General features: G+C 46.1%; 2 protein-coding genes across 10 annotated transcripts; one reads left to right on the forward strand and one right to left on the reverse strand.

Annotated features, from left to right (window-relative positions):
- Window positions 1–110: 110 nt before the first annotated feature.
- Window positions 111–1,503, reverse strand: LOC124538373 (apoptosis regulatory protein Siva-like). The gene is made up of 4 exons (XM_047115421.1): window positions 1,249–1,503; window positions 1,015–1,163; window positions 458–609; window positions 111–310 (listed from the first exon to the last, which is right to left on the reverse strand). Exons 1-4 carry the CDS (start codon window positions 1,355–1,357, stop codon window positions 271–273), a joined length of 450 nt encoding a protein of 149 aa, XP_046971377.1. The 5' UTR covers window positions 1,358–1,503; the 3' UTR covers window positions 111–270.
- A 480-nt stretch (window positions 1,504–1,983) lies between these two features.
- Window positions 1,984–17,697, forward strand: LOC124535750 (protein transport protein Sec16A). 9 transcript variants are annotated; one of them, XM_047112076.1, is made up of 25 exons: window positions 1,984–2,135; window positions 2,220–2,365; window positions 2,615–5,499; window positions 5,615–5,829; window positions 6,113–6,160; window positions 7,120–7,260; window positions 7,531–7,698; window positions 7,777–7,870; window positions 8,655–8,717; window positions 8,949–9,048; window positions 9,136–9,289; window positions 9,357–9,490; window positions 9,707–9,791; window positions 10,139–10,219; window positions 10,337–10,435; window positions 10,527–10,871; window positions 10,952–11,517; window positions 11,595–11,699; window positions 11,897–12,172; window positions 13,663–13,743; window positions 13,965–14,159; window positions 14,747–14,838; window positions 15,152–15,240; window positions 15,317–15,459; window positions 15,914–17,697. In XM_047112076.1, exons 2-25 carry the CDS (start codon window positions 2,294–2,296, stop codon window positions 15,974–15,976), a joined length of 6,294 nt encoding a protein of 2,097 aa, XP_046968032.1. In that variant the 5' UTR covers window positions 1,984–2,135; window positions 2,220–2,293; the 3' UTR covers window positions 15,977–17,697. The 9 variants fall into 9 exon arrangements, with proteins under 9 accessions (XP_046968032.1, XP_046968058.1, XP_046968082.1 ...); XM_047112102.1 differs by adding an exon at window positions 15,776–15,811 and having other exon boundaries at window positions 1,991–2,365; XM_047112126.1 differs by having other exon boundaries at window positions 1,991–2,365; window positions 10,527–10,696; window positions 10,766–10,871.
- The last annotated feature ends 333 nt before the right edge of the window (window positions 17,698–18,030 follow it).

An 18,030-nucleotide genomic window follows, 5' to 3' on the forward strand; every position in this document is an offset into this window, starting at 1 on the left:
TTATAATTTTATTGTATAACTTCTTTTTCTTTACAATTTGATATATAAAACCAATATTTTGAATAAAAATATGGTAAATTAATAAATTTTAATGAAACAAAACAAGTTACTCAAAATAAAGACCACATATATTTATTTAACTTGCAATTGTTTTATTTCTTTCCTTAAACAGTAATAAAGCTTCTTCTTTCTTAAAAGGCTCTTAGCCCATAGGTTGTATCACATTTACATAAATTACAACTAAAAACACTAATATAGTACTTTATAATTTTAACTGTAACATGAAACACAAATTTCTGCACCCTCAGATCTGGAAATGAATAATATTTTATTAAAATATAAAATTAAATAAACATGTTATATTATTTGCATTGTAAATGTTCTCAGTGTTTTGTTACATTCAATGAGTTCTTGAAGTAAGTTGACAGTAGTATGTGGGTGAAATAATAAATCTTACCCAATTAGTGAACATTTAGAACAGTACGATTGCTGGCAGATGCTACACTGGTGCTGGCACACAGCACATAAGGAAATTTCACAGTAAGCGCAGTTGTCTGTCTCCAGTGTATTACATGCACAATACTGCACTCCAATATTTTTTTCTGTAATCTACAACATAAATAATAGCATGAGTAATTTAAAATTTTAAATTGAAATTAAAGATATACTTGTTTCATTTATATTTAAAATGGATGGAATCTTAAATGGTAACAACTCAAATGGTAAAAAACTCCAGGTAGTATTGGACTTAATGAGTGAAGTTTTAGAATTTTTTAGGCTTCAAATTAAATCATTCATCATTTGAAAGATATAGATTTTATTTCCATAAAATCATCAATGGCAAGCAATCATAACTCAATTCCACAAACAAATAGAACTATGTTTATACATAATCTCAATTTGGCAACTATTTTCAATATTATTATTGAAAATAGTTGCCAAATTGAGAGAAAAATAAATTTAGTAAATTTTCCCTGGTCTTATGTTTCGCATTATGAGTTGAGCACAAGTTACCATATTTCCAGAATGTAACAAGCTGCCATCTTTGCCGATAAAAAGTTGTTTCATTCCATCCTTTCTCTCGACCAGTGCAGTATCACAACTTTGTATAATATCATTTTGTATATTCTTCGCTCCACGAAACAGTAGTTGTAATGTTTTTTCTGTAATTTTCACAAATTCTGGTTTATGACATGGCATATAAGTTTGTTTCATAGCATAATAAGGTTATTATAAAAAATAATTTACCGTATACTTTTTGTAATCTGTCCTCGTTGTTATTGAATTGCTTAAGACCTACGTGCATTTTACGTTGTTGAATAAAGTCTTCAGTGTATGGATTGGATCTTTTGGCCATAGTTGACTCACTAAATTAGAATACTCAATGAAAATTGTTATTGGTATATAGAAATTTGTGGGTATAATTAAAATATATTTTCGACACGCTGATATTGTTATGAAAAAAAAATCATATAAAATTAAAATTATAAACATTAAACAGTAGGTAAGCTATTAATCTCATGACTCTCATGTCATTCTTTGACAGTTAATTTATAATGACATTTAAGTCGTATCTGAATAAAAATAAATTAATGAGGGATTTATTTATTTATTCTATTAACATTAAGTTCTTAAATATACACAAATATAATTTAAAATAGTTACTGTATAAATCTTGACCTTGTGGAATGTTGGCAAGAATCCTAGCAGCACATAAATAGTTAATATAGAAATATAAAGAAACATAATCCATACATATGATAATTATTATTTATTAATACAACATTTACTTATACTTACACATGATAGCTAATCTGTTGTAGAGCAGCAAATAACTTTTGTTGTATAACATAAAAATTAAGAGTCTGGTGTAAAGGGGAATGGTAAAAAAACGGCAATGTTTCAATTATATTTTAATTTATTTATTTTACACTTAAAACGTCAGTTTTAATTGATAACAATTTAAATCATCTGTATCCGAACACTTGTTACAAAATTAGCATGGCGACACTGCCAACAGGGCACCTTCGATCGATGTGTTGCTGTCAACAATTTTTTACGAAACTATACATGAAATATTTAATATAACAGTTAGTTTCTCGTGTTAAAATTATAATATTTCCGCAAAAGGCCAGGTAGTATAAGTTATATATATGATGAAGTAAAAAACATATGCTTCAGAGTGAAAGTGTTTTCAATCTAATTTCATTTTGTGATAGTGACAAAGCTGTTTGCAATCTAACATATGTGAGGGGTTCTTCCACGAATGTTACGTAAGCGGCGGTAGTGCAGCATGTCGTGGATGAAGCGGCAAGGCAGCGCGCCACCGCCGAGCTCCGAGCACCAGGCCTACGCTGCAACTCAGGTAAGTTGCGCGCAGGTTATATCGACTCAGACGTAAACAATGACGTGGTTCAATAACTAGCTGATTATAGGAAAATGTCATGTGATTTATAAATAACGAAATTTTAATGTTATTTAATTTTCATATGCTAACTTACTTCCTAACCTGCTAACTTAATTCGATTTAAAAATATCCTATTTACCAATTTTGTAATGACTGTGGATTGACTTTTAAAATACTCTTAGTAACACATATTGTTCTTATTTCTAGGCATATGGGAACCAACAGAATATGTATCCAAATTATCAAGGTGCACCACCAACTGCTCAGCAACAGCAGATGTGGCAAGTGCCTCAACAGCAACCACAGTATAATCAGCAATATGGCCAAGTTTATCAGCAGCAACCATTTGTTAACAACACTAACCAGTACTTTCAACAGCCACAGCAATATAATCAGCACTATCCTAATCAAAACTTTGATAATGCACAGCCTTCATACCAACAAAATTATTACCAAAATCAAATTCCACAACAGCATCAACAACAGCAACAACAGCAACAACAACAACAAAACTTTGCACAAAATGAAGGGAATACTGATGGATGGGAAGATAACTGGAATTGGGGGTGGGAGGATTCTTCTAAACATCAAAAACCTATGACCCAGACTGCCCCCTCTCAACCAGCTTTGCAGCCTCCAGTTTATAATAATGCTAATGTAATAGAAGAGAGCTTTGCCTCTACGAATAGCTGGAATTGGTCTATGGAAGAGAAAAAAGATACTGATCTTCAACAACCTATATCTCAACCCAATCAAGACAACCGAGAGAACTCTGCACACATTGATAATTCTAAGCATGAAAACAATGTGGCAATTGAATCAAACAATCAAAGGAGGGCCAGTAATATTTCTGCACACAGCACACATGATGAAATAAAAACATTAAACGACAAAGAAGTTGTTAAAGAGGCATTACCGAATTTAGCTTTAGGAAAGCGATTTAATTTAGAAAATTTAACACCTCAGTGGTCTATTGAGTCACAAATGTCCCAGGATTCTAGTGATGGACCACATACGCAATCGGAAGGCACATACAGGAGCGAGAACCAGTCTAGGAATTCTAGTAAAAGTAGTCCAGGACCAAACACTGACACTGCAAATTTTAACTATTCTCAGTCTAGTTTTAATGAAAATGTAACAAACAGTGAATGGTCCAACCATTACACTGAGGAGTCTTCGCTAGTCGGTAATATTCAAAGTAATAGCAGAAGAGAAAGCTGTGATGAATTAGTTAACTCTATACAGGACATGAATATAGCTAATCATGAAAATGTATCGCTAGATGTTCAACATTCTAGCCATAATGTTGAAAATGTATCCGATACTAAACCGATGAAAGGACCCGTGCCAGCTGTATCTCCAAATCCTATGGCATCAAATCAGTATATTTCGCAACCATCTATGCCCCCTCCTCCTCCTGTGTCTACTCAATACTTGTCACATAATATATCACCATCTATATCTACTATTAATTCTGAACAAACGGCTCAGTCTTTACCTGCAGCCAACATTACACCATCATTATCATCATCAGCTGCGCAACCTCCTAGCCAGCCTCCAACTATATCAACAATGCCTTTACCTCCTACAACAAACTTTCCAGCATCTTCGAGTCAGAATCCATTCAAAAATGCTGCACCATTTTCACATAAAAATATTTCTAAAGTGCCACCTGTTAATCCTCAGCCTCAGGCATATGCGCCCCCAAATTCGACCCAAATCTTAACTTCACCAGCTGCTGTTAGTAAGGTTGTTCAGCAAGACAGGCTCTCTGCAAACTTTGGAGCTAACTTGGAAACCACGCCTGACAATTCAGAGAGACCTGATCAACCACAGGTATCAAACTACAGATCAATGCCTTTACCTTCTCAGGTACCTGATAACTTGGAAATTGCTCCACAGAATGATAGGAATGAGTATTTACAAACTGCCCATTTATCTAGTGTGGACTTTGGTGAAAATACTGATTTTAGTCGTAATATCCCCCCACCAGGGCTAAGACGAATGGGGGTGGGACAACAGGAGGTAGAATACAATCAGAATTTAAATATTTCTGGTGACGAGCCTCCTCCCGGCTTAGCGCGAATGGTGCCTGGTCAGCAGACAGAAATTCATAATTCCTACAATCAAGCAGCCGATGACTACATGGACCGACAAATTGACGGGCAACCGACTGACAGCAGTGGTCGACCTTACAGGCAAGCTGATGGCCAACAATTGCCCGATACTTACTCGCAAACAGTAACTACAAGAGGAGGAGACAGAAGACCTGTGGGCTTGGACAGGATGGTGCCCGGAGAGCCAAGTAATGATGAATATCCACAATATCAAACTCAGAATTTTGCTTCTTCAAATGAACAACGAGTTGTTACTGGAGTTGATCATGATTATCCAATATCACCCGATGCGGGCCCGACCGACATTCGCGAGCAAAACGTGGACGGATCCGACTATACTGAACCTCCTGCGAGGAATCCGTCGAGGAGTATAATCGGAGCAAGAGAAGCTAGCAATGCCACGTCTCCTGATTTCAGTCTATCTGTTGATGATCAACAAAGAGAGATCACAATGGAAGGCGAAAATTTGCAAGATTTGAGCGTCGTTTCATCGGCGGATATGTCTTTTTCCAGGGAACCAACGTACGATGGTTCCAACGCCAACACGGTGGAAGCGACAAAAGATCGCAACCACGATGCTACAGATGCAACCGATTACCCAACTAACAATTCGAGAAGACAATCTCTCAATCGTGCCACCTCAGGTGAGGATTCGGAGAGAGATCGAGCTTTCAAGGGATCCCCGAGAAAAGACAGGGAGAAACAGAAGTCTAGAGATCGTGACAGAGACAGGGATAAAGAAAGAGGTCGATACTCTCGAGGCGATAGAAAATACGAGCGCGAATCAGAGAGGCGATCGGGCAGGGACGAGCGGCGTTCCGACAAAGACAGGCGCGACAGGGACAGGGACTGGGATCGGGAAAGACGAGAGAAGGACGACAGCCCCGAAGGCAGACGACACAGACGCAGCACTCGAAGCCACCGATACGAGACCGAGGACACCGACTACTACAGCGACCGAGAGAAAAATCGGAGGTGAGTTTTCGACTAATTTACTCGACTACTCAAAAACGTAATTTCTGACGACTTTGCTGCAGTCGTCAGAAATTACTACCAAAGCCTTCGGATAATTTAACGAAAATTTTCGTAGCAGACAATACAGGGAGGGGTCGTACACGTCGTCTCGGCCGCCGCGCGGGGACGACAAGGAGCGGCGGCGCCACCACACGCTGGAGCGCGAGCGCCACGACGCCGAGCGCGCGCGCCGCGAGCGCCCGCGCGACGCCTTCGAGCGCCGCTACCGCGACATCGACCCGCGCAAGTACGCCTCGCTGCGCCGCGAGCGGGACGACGACCGCAGAAAAGGCGAGTGCCGGCACGCGCTATCCCCTCCCCGCTAGATACTAATCTGTTCGATCGACGCGAAACCTTCTAGCCGACATCATCTGTAGGATTGACGGAAATGTTATTCTTGTCCTTTTGAACTTCTTCCTCTAATTATTTATTGCACCATTTTTATGCTATTGGTATTCTAGAAAGTATTAGGTGTTAAATTTTGTTTTCTCAGTAGCTAAATGAGCAATAATCTGTTTAAAAATTACGAAATTCTTGTTCGTATCGCATTACGTCATGTTATTTTATTTTGCAGTCGTAACGTTCAGTGGCGATGCTAAAACTGGTAGTAGTAAAAGCAAAGGTACATGTGGTTGTATGTAATGCTGTTTGAGCGCACGCGCCGCCCGCGCGGGTGCCGGTGGCGCCTCCGCTCGCTGCCCGCGTCGCCGCGGCGCCGCCGGCACCCGCGCAGTGGGACTTAACGCATGGCCATTATAATGTGAATTTGTAACATAAATTGCAGTCATTATATGTAATATATATTCACGAACATTTTATTGCTCTAGTCATCAAATAAAATGGTTGATAAGATTATATAGAAAACATTATTTTGTAAATTTAATATTAAAAGTAAATATAAAAACTAAAAAAAATCCGCTTAAACGTCGATATAATTATAAACTAATTACACGATGTCCTACAGTTAAAGTAAAACACTTAGCATAAAGTAAATATGACATGTTACAATTTTCACAATATGAAGAGCCAGCATTATGCATGTCATGTGGTTTTTTAGGAATACATTACAAGGGGTTTTCATAAACAGAATGTATTTACACTACATGTTACATGTCCCATGCCTGGTTATTTTACCAAACCAGGCATGGAAAAAAATAACTGCTTTGTCACAATCGAGGCGATAGAGCATGCGTTAATTCCATTAATAATAAAAACATCCGTCAACTGGTAACTGGTTCATATTTAAGGAGAGATAAACATTTTTTTCCAAAAAGACTTAAGTTATTTTCATGTTGTTTTTATTTAAGCTTCTTCGCATGCTATGCTTATTTCACTTAATATATAAATACTCTTTTTTTCGCTACACTTATTTTTTTTTTAATTTGTAGTAAACTTATTTTTTATCAAAAAGGCATTCTTTAACCGAAGAGAAGTCCGATATCATTAATATCAATCTTTACAACGCAACCATGCAATGCACTAGGACTATCAGCAGATACGAATAGATGACTCAATACATTCTAGAATTCGCAGCTAGAAATATATCGAAGCGACTCGCTCACACGCTGTTGTCTGCAACAGACGACACGTACTCGTCGGGCTCGCGCGCCGGCTCGCGCGACGCCACGGCCACCGACGACGAGCCCGACGAGCCGCGCCGCCGCGCGCCCCGCGACGAGCGCCGCCGCCATCGCCACCATCACTACTACGATGGTGAACGAGGTACGCCTCACTGCTGCTTACTCATTTGGAGATTATTGTATAAAAGAGCTCCTGACTGTTCATATAATCTTATTCTTAAATTTTAGAATACAAAATTTAAAAAAAAATACTTGAATTTAAAATAACATAACTATGTACCTCTTTTGGGGCTACCGCGCTAAGCGAAGTCGAGGATCTAAGTCATAATACGGATGTGGATCGCATTCGATCAACTCCGCGGGAGCAGCAGTGAACGGTTCTCGTGAGTGTTGGATGCAATGCCCTGTGCAGTGTCGGGCGCGGGCGCGGGCGGCGCGGGCGCGTGGGGCTCGGCGCTGGAGGCGCAGCGCCGCCACTACGAGTACTACGAGCGCCTCCGCCGCACCGACCCCGCCGCCTACATGCGCCTCTACAAGCAGCTGCTGACGCCCGGCCTCTACGGCAACCTCTACGCGGACGGTGAGCGCCTGCGATACTTGCCGCGGCTGGGGAGGAAAGAGGAGTCCGTGTTCACCGTTGCCATCATGTTTGTCGCAGGCTACGGCCAGCTCGGCTACGAGGCGCGCGCGGAGGAGCGCGGCAGCGTGCACTCGGGCCGCTCCAGCGCCAACGGGCTGAAGCCCGCAGACACGTACGTGCCCACTCCCGCGCCGACTCACCGCATTCGAGTGCGAGCGTGCTCGAATACAAAAATAATAATTTTAAAGTCCTGTTGTCAAGATAATTTATTTGTAAACAACATTTCCTCTCATGCGTACTTTATACACCACTACCGCCACGATTTTCATGATAGTACTTTTAAGCTGTTTACCAGGTCGCGGACTAAAATGGATGAGATGCTTTTGAGTGTTCGAGTCTTAAACTTGGTTAGCAATTTTGAAATTCACTCATCTGATTTCTAAAATCGTTAAACCAGACTGTGAAACGGCTTTAATTTAGCATTGAAGGTGGCAAGACTCCTTTTTCTGACGAAAATTTGTAATGTAAATATTTGGTTTTAATAATAATATGCTTTCATTTTCACAACCCATATTATTAAAAGAATAACCAATCACTGGCCACATCATGGGTAAATAACACTATGGATATGGAAATATAAAATTCATTTTATATTTCGAAATGCGAAAATACTTTGAGTCCGTCCCATATGTGATGTATGACTGGAAAAAGTATCGACTCTCTACTTTACAAGTACTGACTGGATTCAGAATATATTCGCATACGAATTATTAATACTCTCATTACAAACCACTTTACCGTAACCAAATATTTCGCACGTCCCTAAACAAAAGAGAGCAGTGAATGAGACGACAAGACGTTGCGGTAAGGTGGGTTGGGGGGTTGGGGGGTTGGTAATGACGGCTTGGCATGCGTCGCGTGCCGTGCGCGCCGTGCACTCAGTCCGCTTGCCGCAGGTACTACGGCGGGCCGCGGGGCGCGCGCGACGCCCTCTCGCTGCGCACCGACCTCTCCGACAGGTAACGCATGCGCACGTCTCCCGCTCACAAGTATCGCTCCACATATTATTTGTTTCACTAACTATTATCATTTTGTCATCTGCACTCCACATCAGCTCTAACATACACGTATCTGTGTCGCTTGCAACGTACCCACTGTATGTACTTTGTAGCATAGTGATCGTAAACTAGCGGTTCGCGGTAGACCGCGGTGCACTCCGCCCAACGATTCTGACGTGTGTCCCGACGCAGGGAGCTGACGACGGACATGTCGCTGAACCTGCACCTCGACGAGTCCACCGTGCGCTCCGAGCGGATGACGCCCTTCAAGTACTCCACGGCGCACGTCAAGGTAGGCCGCGGCGCGGAGGGCGCGGAGAGCGCGGAGAGCGCGGAGAGCGCGGAGAGCTGAGGCGCACTGACCGAGGCGTGTCCGCAGGGCGTGCTGGGCGCGCGCGCGCTGGTGCTGCTGAGCGCGGGCTGGCCGGTGGACGGGCGCGCGCCGCCGCTGCAGCTGCTGCCGCTGGCGCGCCTGCTGCAGCGCGACCCCGCCGCCGCCGCGCTCGCCGCCTACCCGGGCCCGCTGATCCGAGGTGCCGCCTCGCCCCCGCGACCCGCCACCCCGCCGCTGGCCCCCTACTGACCGCCTGCCCTGTCCAGGTGTGACCCACAAGAAGAGCGTAGTGGAGTACTGCGAGTCGCGCGTGCGCAGTGCGCGCCAGCACGACGGCGGGGACGTCATCGGCTACGCGCTGCTGTGGGACCTGCTGGCGCTGATGCTGCGACAGAACGGAGTGAGCATAAGCACTACCAGTGTCCCTGTATCGGAAATATTTTATTACGGAAACCCATGAAATTGTCTTAAACATTAAATAGTTTTTAGTCACCTGCGTTTCCAATATATATACATACAAATTTCCACATTTGAAAATTTCTATATTTAAATGAACCGGTTCATTATAAAACGCCGAGCGTGCCTCACTAAGGTGTCGATTTTGATAATTTTTCAGGTGGTCGTTGGTTCGGACGTTGCCGAGTTGCTAATGAAGAACACGAAGGAGTTCGAGTACAAGATCCCTTCCGACAAGGGCACAGGTACGACTGCTGCTCACCCTCACATCTCACGGGTAGCGTAAGTGCAAGTAGTCACAATACAATATGGCTCGGGTACCATCACAGGACACTAATTATTGTAAAAAACAGCATTGTACATTAGTGTATTTGAAAAGAGCAACTTTGCGAGTTTCCAACGTTCCTTCTCGCCGGAAACTGCTCCGATACGCTGATGGTGTATCAATATTGAGGATTCATAAACGCTGTAATGTATAAAAAAGTTGCTTTGATTTGAAATAAGTTGCCAATGTTGACTATTGAAATACATTACTCCGTAATATATGTCATTTGAGCTACGGCAGACCCACACCTACTTGTTCCTTTTGCAGAGAAGGGGGGCTCGTTGTCTTCAGGTTGTGTCGAGGCAGAGGGGGAGGAGGACGGGGAGTGCGACTTGCCCTCGATGCTGGGTGAGTCCGAATCGACTCTGTCGACTAATTAAACTTCGTTAGTCTATAATTTTACTCCGATATTTCGACACGGAGTTTTAAAAACGATTCTGATAAATAACGTTCGTGCGATTGCAGCGGAAGAGGATGCAAAAGCTAAACCCGTCGTCGACGAAAAAGAGGCGCTGGAGCGCTACCGGGAGTATCTGCTCTACGGCAACCGGCAGGAGGCCCTGGGTGAGTCGGAGATCTCAGGAGTGGGTCCTCATTCGTAATGATCTACAGAGTGGCCGAGCACGCCCCAGCGTAACCAACGCGTGTCCCGCAGAGTACGCCATGGACTGCGGCCTGTGGGGCCACGCGCTGCAGCTGGCGGCGCACGGCGAGCGGCGCGCGCGGGCCGCCGTCAGCGCGCGCTTCGTGGCCTCGCTGGCGCGCCGCGACCCGCTGCACTCGCTCTACGCCGCGCTGGCGCTGCGCGCGCCGCCCCTACTAGCCGTGAGTGCCCGCCCGCCTCTGGCCGTTGCCGGCTCGCTCGGTCCGAGTATTCAACCCGCCACGTTGCAGGGCGCGGCCGACCCGCGCTGGGGCGACTGGCGCCCGCACGCCGCCATGCTGCTCGCCAACGCCAGCGCGCGCCCCGACCACGACCGCCGCACCATGACGCAGCTCGGTGAGACCCGCGTCGCCGGCTTCTATATTTGGAGATAACTCCCGATCGCAACCGTTACACGCCAAACGATGCTCGGCCAGGCGACACGCTCAACGCGCGCGGGTTGACGTACTCCGCGCAGTTCTGCTACCTGTCCGCGGGCGAGCCCTTCGCCCCGCACCCGCTGGCGCCCCTGCGGCCCCCCGGCGACCCCGCCGCGCCCGCCTCCGCCCCGCGCCTCTCGCTGCTGCTGGCCGACCCGCGCGCTACCACGCTGGCGCGCTTCGCCACCAACGAGGCGATATTCGCCACCGAGATATACGAGTACGCGCTGTCGCTCAGCTCGGCGCAGCAGGACCACGTTCTGGACGAGCTGACGGTGTACAAGCTGGTTCTGGCGACGCGGCTGGCGGACGCGGGCCAGTGCGAGCGCGCGCTGCGCTACGCCGAGCGCGCCGCGCGCGCGCTCACGCGGCCCACGCGCCGCGCGCCCGCGCTCACGCTGGCCGTGGCGCAGCTGGCCGACCGCCTCAAGTACTACGACCCCGCGCTGCACGACGACGCGCCCGACGACGCGGGCTCGGCGCCCGACGACGCCAGCGCCGACGCGTCGCCGCGCCACCAGCGCTGGCTGCACGACCTGCACGCCGTGGCCGCACAGCTGTCGGTGCGTGCCGCCCCCACACCCCGCCCCCCGCGCCGCGCTCGTGCCGCGCCCCGCTCACGCTCTGTCTCGTGTCGCAGGCGGAGGCGTCGCAGCAGCACACGCCGCAGCACCGCGCCGAGCCCTGCGCGGAGCCCTACGCCGAGCCCTACGCCGACGGGCCGCAGTACGCTCAGTGGGACCAGGTTGGTGTTTCGTGTTTATGTTACCAGGACATGTTTGCACATTAAGTGATAGTATCTATTCTGTAGAGCGGGCGATGTAAGTAGGATATATTATGGACATGTACGAAATTAATATGAAAAAAGTTATTATTTGATTCTTCCATTCTAATAAAATAATTCGATACTATTGACAGTTTATCTTTACTTATTAATTTCAGACCCTTCAGCAGACGCAGCCGATTCAAAAGTATCCTGATCCCGTCGAAGAGACCCCCGACTATGCTGCGCAATACTACCAGCAGCAGCAAGACCAGCTGCAGCAACATCAGCAGTTTCAGCCGCAGCCGCAGCCGCCAGTCCCGGAGGCCGCACCGGAGCAGCACCACCAGCAGCAGCAGCAGCAGCACTACGAGTCGCAGTACGGGTACGAGGAACACGCGCAGTCCTACGCGGACCCGTACTGGCAGCCCGACACGCACTACGGCTACAACGAGGTGAGTCGCCACTCCGCATTACGTTTAACTACACGCGGTTCGCTTCATCGTTAGCGATGCTCATCTCTACAACATTTGAAGTCAGTTTCGTTGCGTTCGGCCACAGTGAAATATTTATGGTTAAATTTCGTCCTTCGAGATAACAGAACCATCGTTTTGTTGCAAGCTTTTTGATTTCATCCCGGTCACACGATATTTACCGTAAGATCCGAGCTTTGACTAAAACGGCTTTTTCCGTTCTCCCGCGTCGAAGAATTAAACGCTAAGAATAATCCGCGATTCCGCACGAACGTCGCCCCGGTGCCAGTGACGCTCATAACATGTGTGTGCAAGTGTGCTAACGCGTGTTGTGGGGGCAGCCCGCGCCGCCCCCGGCCGGCCTGCGGCGGCGCCGCGCGCCCGCCGGGCCCCCCGCCGTGCCGCCGGGCCCCCCGCCCCGCTCCCGCTACGGCGCCGTGATCGGCAACACCGTGGAGTCGTGGGCCCGCAGCGAGGCGTCGCGGCGCGCGCTGCGGCCGCTCGTGTTCGGCGGCACGTTCCCCATCGACGAGCCCGAGGAGGAGGGGGGGGACGAGGGCGCGCGCGGGCGCCTGCGCGAGACGGTGGAGCGCAGCGTGCGGCGCTTCGAGTCGCTGCTGGCGCGGCGCGCGCCGAGCACGTTCGCCATCGACGAGCCGCTGGCCCTGCGCGCCCGCCCGCCGCGCGACGCGCACGCGCGCTACTGCGTGGCCGCGCCGCGCACGTACGACGTCGACGCGCCGCTCTAGTGCATTTAGATTTACATTTGTTTCGTTCGTTATTTATTACAAATATTTATTCGTTGCGCGATATTCCGCTGGTCAAAATATCGCTTCACCTTGCTGTCCTGTGATATGAAGGATCTGATCTATTTTTGTTTAATTTAAAATTGAAATACACTAGGCGTCTCCTCGACGAGCGCTCGAAACGATGTTCTTGCATTTGAATTATCCGTTCGTTGTTCTAATACTTGTTTGACCGCACGAGCTGACGTAGTCTACGATATTGCGTTGCTGTCGTAGAGGCACCCACTAACTGTATGTGTACTGTCCTGTAGTGTTGGCAATAAATGGTTACTAAAAATTATAGTCTTTTTATTGACCCACGGCTTAAAGATTTCTCATAGAGCTGATAACGAGCCGACACGCCGGACTGCGGCGAACGAAACCACACCCGGCTCGTCGTCCGACGAGCGGGCGGTTCGAGGCTATCATCTCGGTGAAAAATCTTTCGGAGAAACAATGATCCCACTACGTAGCGCGAGGTCGAAATAGTTTCAGAACTAACGACAACCTCGCCCGCACCAAGCGAACACAACAATAAATCGAATCGCTCAGTTCAACCTGCCCTCAATACTCGCTCAAGATTCCCCCTGATATACTAAAATGTTTTGTACTGTCGCTGTTCCCCTCGTATTTAAAAACACAATAAAGCGAAACGCTAACCGAAGCATTAACGCGGTGTGTCGGCAGGGCGGCGCCAGCGCGCCCACCATCACCATGCCCGGCGCGCCGCGCGCCCCGCGCGCCGACGAGCGCCCCGCCTCCGCCGACGTGAGTACTGCGTCACGCTGCCGACGCCCTTCCCATCCCAACTTGACGAAACGGAGTATTTGCTACTCCATCAGTCTTGCTTGACATTACACATTTCGAGCGTGCTAAATAGTATCTTTACAAGATAAAGTTTATTTTTTATGAAATCATCATTTGTTCACCGCGAGTACTCGTCCGCGTTGAACTTTACGTTGTTGTATATGTTGTCATTGGCATCGCAGCAGGCCGATCGGGACTCCGACAGTCCGCAGTCCACCGGCAAGGAGAGCAAGGGCGAGGGCGGCGCCAAGGGCGAGCGGCGTGGCGCGGGAGGGAGCGCCGGCGGCGGCGGCGGCGGCTGGCTCGGCGGAATCCTCACCAAGCTGTCGCTGCGGGCCCCCAACCAGATGATCCTGCCCGACGACACCAACCCCACCGTGAGTCTGCCCACACTCTCCTCGCTAAATATGCCCACTCTAATGTGATGTAGCCCTCGACACTCGTACCTCAGTCACCCTCTCCGGCTGGACTGTTCATTGTTATAGCTCCCGTATTTTACTAAAACATATTTAATACATATAGGTATATAGTTAATTATACATTTAGTATATGAGAAGGTATTGAACAATAAAATTTTATACAATGTATTAATATCGACCTAACGTGTACTTATAACTATAACACATAGTATATGTAATTAAATTTAATATGTTCTTATAAACTAACACTTATGTACTTTATATATGTATGTACAAATATATGTAAGAGTTTCTGCGGTACACGCTCGCTGTATTGTGATAGATTGTAAACCTAATAAAGTTTGTCCCCGATTTATGTCTTTTATTATTTCTAGCACTTCTTATTAAACTTTAACGAAAACGAGAGGTAAGTGCTCGTCTTGGCGTGCGATAGATTACAGATATCGGCCATAAATAATCGGACACGTCCGCCCGAGCACGGCCCGAGCACGAGGCGCCGGCGGGCCGTGCTCGGGCGGGCGTGCTCAGTGCGTGTGCGTGCGCAGATCGTGTGGGACGAGCAGCACAAGCGCTGGCGGGACACGGACGCCGCCGACGCCGACGCGCCCGCCCCGCCGCCGCCGCCGCCCACGGGACTGTGAGGATATTCTTTTGTTCAGTATTAATAAATATTTACTATGAGATCTTGTCAAAATAATAGATTTTCTGAAAATATCTAAATCTAGCTCGTTCATTTTCTTAGTATTCACTAACGCTCTAGCTTGCTTGCAAACGCAGCGTGAATGCTAAAAATAGGAACGAGCTAGAACTATAACGCAGTCATTAAAAATACGAAGACCCGTAGAGTACCGATGAAAGAAATTCGGCGAGCCTTCAATCGTTGCTTTGATATACTCGGTGCACTTTACTCGGAGCGTTAAAGAAAATACACGATCACATCGCACTTGCAGGACCACCTCGACCCCGCTGCAGTCGCCGGCGCTCGGCGCGCCCCCGGCCGGGCCCGTGTCCAACATCTTCAAAATGCAGAAAGGACGACGTGAGTGCCCACGTGCCCACAAGTAACACCCCGGCCCCGACTGACCCCGCACCTCACCCTCCACCTCGGCCCGCAGACATCAAGAAGTCGTACGTGGACGTGCTGAACCCGGCCGGCGCGCGCCCCGCCGCCGCCGCGCCCGCTCCCGCTCCCGCGCCCGCGCCTGCCCCCGCGCCCGCGCCCGCCGAGTACTTCGTGCCCGCGCCGCCCGCGCCGCAGGTGACCGCCCGGCCCCGCCTGCCTCCGTCCCCTCTCCCCTCCCGCTGATCCTCCCTGACCGTTCCTATGTAATGTTCAGCGAGTGCTCGAGCCGGTGCGAGTATGTATTCCGCCCTCCCCCGAGGACTCCCCTCTTCCCACCCCGACGCCACCGCCGACGGAGGTACGAGCGCTCTTCCTTTCGATTTTATTAAAATACGTTCGTGAGTCTGTAAACTTTCGCTTCCCTCCGATACTGAGTACTATATAAAATATTAGTTGAAAATATACTACCTGAAAAGTCTTAATGAAAATATGTATAATTCCATGCATCCAGGGAGCCGATAGAGTACCGAATGGTCACTAGCGGCAGGTACAAGTACATAAATGTCTCACTTATAAGATTATTAGCTGAATAATATGTGTGTATACAATGTATATGTGTATATTAATCACCGAACTTTAAAAAAATCAGGGCGGCATCTACGACCCGACGCTGATCGCGGCCAACAACGACGATTTCCGAAGTGGGATTTAAATTTGCTACAGCAATATCGATGGATTCAAATTTAGAACTCGCGAAAATATTCCTTTAAATAATATGAAAAGACAGGGTTGTTATAGTAATTATTAAATATTAGCTTAAGGATACACCGGCACACCAGCGCGAGCGAACGATACGAGCGACGTCACAATCCTCAATCCGCAGTGAGCGACCGCGAAATCGCTTCGCTTTCCTTCGTCAGTTCGGTCGCGCAGATGTGTTCAAAGCTTTAGAACTTGTTATTTTTATGTTACTATAACATATTACATTCCTCTATAGATTTACAAAATCTTAATTTTTAAAGCATAATCGTTATAACGAATATTCTGTACGTAACAACCCTGAATCGCACTCCACAATGGTCGACTAGAGCATTGGGCACACGCAAGTTTTGGATCAACGGCCACGCGTCTTTGACGAAACTTAAAGCGTGTCACTTTAACGATATTCAAATTCGCTTGTCAACAGAATTTTGTGTACATTTTATAAGTAGAGATTTTAAATTTGTTATTTTTATAAAGTTATGGTCATACTAGTCTTAGATACCGCGATTTACTTGTGTCGTGCTGAGGCCCGGTCGTGACCTTAACTATGAAATGTTTGCTAATCTGTTTCAACGCAGGCGTTTAATTCTACGAGGCAATAAATGATTAGAAAAAGTATACAATTGTAAAAATCAATGAAATGATTATCAATGTGTATGTTTTATACATCCAAATAAAATAAATTATAATCGAGTGAGAATAAAATTTTGTAAAAATTATGTTTAATAAATGTTTTAACTGTAAAGGTCAACAAATCGTGTTGACGCTTGGCATTAATACGATTATCCGGATCGTTGACATTCGTAAATGTATTAGCGACCATACACGCCTGCGTCACCAAGCGAAGCGGAAGGGGTAGAAACCTATTTTGTTTATGTTTGTATTTTGCTTCCTGGTAGACCCTCCGCTTAGTATCGCTGGTTTGTTCGAGGGAGGACAACTATGTTCTCATTCCGACTCCGAGTTAGATGTCTTACTTTGTCTAATTTAGTGCTATCTCTGTTAATGTCTTATTTCGTTGAAATGTTCCCCCTGTTCTGGACGTTGAATTTTATTATTTAAAAACAGAAGATATATAAACAAAAGTATCGTTATCTGTTTTTGTCATTCGCAAGAAAAACAGGTCATACCAGGAGTCGTCTAATGGTAACACTATTTTAGAATAGATTAAATGAATTTTTATTATTATATAAATTGAAAATAAAATTGGTATTATATTTATATTAATATAATTCTTTACCTTTTATCTCTTAGAATCTTGTTCCTTTCAATTATTTTCTTTTAAATTATGGTGCAATAGAATCGGTCTTCATTTTTTTTTCATCTCAATTATAGACAATAAACGTTAGAAATCTTCTAGAATATTTTTTCTTTAGACATTTTCATTTTATTGTTGTATGTAAAAAAATAAGATTTAAAGGTTATGTACAGATAATGTTGTTTTATATATCGAGAAAGGTAAGAGGGTGAGGCAGGTTGTATAGAGGTAGGGGGTAGGGGGAGGTCGTAGCGACGGACTGGAACTACTATGTTCGTGTATTTGTATAAAGGTGTAATGATGACGAATGTCTGTATATTTGACGCTCGCGGCAAGCAACGTGTATTCCGTAATGTATTATAATAATTCATCTTATTGAAATTATTTAAATAAATTGTTTATGTTAATGCTTATAATGTCTTTTATTCTTTTCGTCTTCATATTATATAAATCATCGCATCTACTTTCCACTTCCTCGTACGTTCACATTTTTACATAGAGTTAATTAAGGGAAAATATTATTATTTATTTATATGAACATAAAAATTACATTAATTTATTAGAAGGATTTCTTTTAAATTGTACTTTTATATAAAAATATATATTGAAGTACTATCCTCAACGAACGGTCACATGTCAAATATTAAAATTATCTTGGTCATCTTCACCATCCGCGGCGGTCAGAAATTGCAACACCGACACAGCAATAGTGCCAACCACGAACAGCCCCATCAGCAACGAGCACA

The sequence above is a fragment of the Vanessa cardui genome, chromosome 2 (genome assembly GCF_905220365.1).
Source record: "Vanessa cardui chromosome 2, ilVanCard2.1, whole genome shotgun sequence".
Taxonomy (NCBI): domain Eukaryota; kingdom Metazoa; phylum Arthropoda; class Insecta; order Lepidoptera; family Nymphalidae; genus Vanessa; species Vanessa cardui.

Excerpts from the sequence above, each read along its gene's own strand:
- LOC124538373 (XM_047115421.1), bottom strand. The coding sequence starts at position 1,357 with ATGGCCAAAAGATCCAATCCATACACTGAAGACTTTATTCAACAACGT. Across the intron at positions 1,164-1,248 it reads CAGATTACAAAAAGTATACG|AAAAAACATTACAACTACTG; the intron begins GTAAATTATTTT and ends TGAAAATTACAG. Across the intron at positions 610-1,014 it reads TGTTACATTCTGGAAATATG|ATTACAGAAAAAAATATTGG; the intron begins GTAACTTGTGCT and ends TTTATGTTGTAG.
- LOC124535750 (XM_047112076.1), top strand. The coding sequence starts at position 2,294 with ATGTCGTGGATGAAGCGGCAAGGCAGCGCGCCACCGCCGAGCTCCGAG. Across the intron at positions 10,436-10,526 it reads CAACCGGCAGGAGGCCCTGG|AGTACGCCATGGACTGCGGC; the intron begins GTGAGTCGGAGA and ends CGTGTCCCGCAG. Across the intron at positions 15,460-15,913 it reads CCGCGCCGCCCGCGCCGCAG|GGCGGCATCTACGACCCGAC; the intron begins GTGACCGCCCGG and ends TAAAAAAATCAG.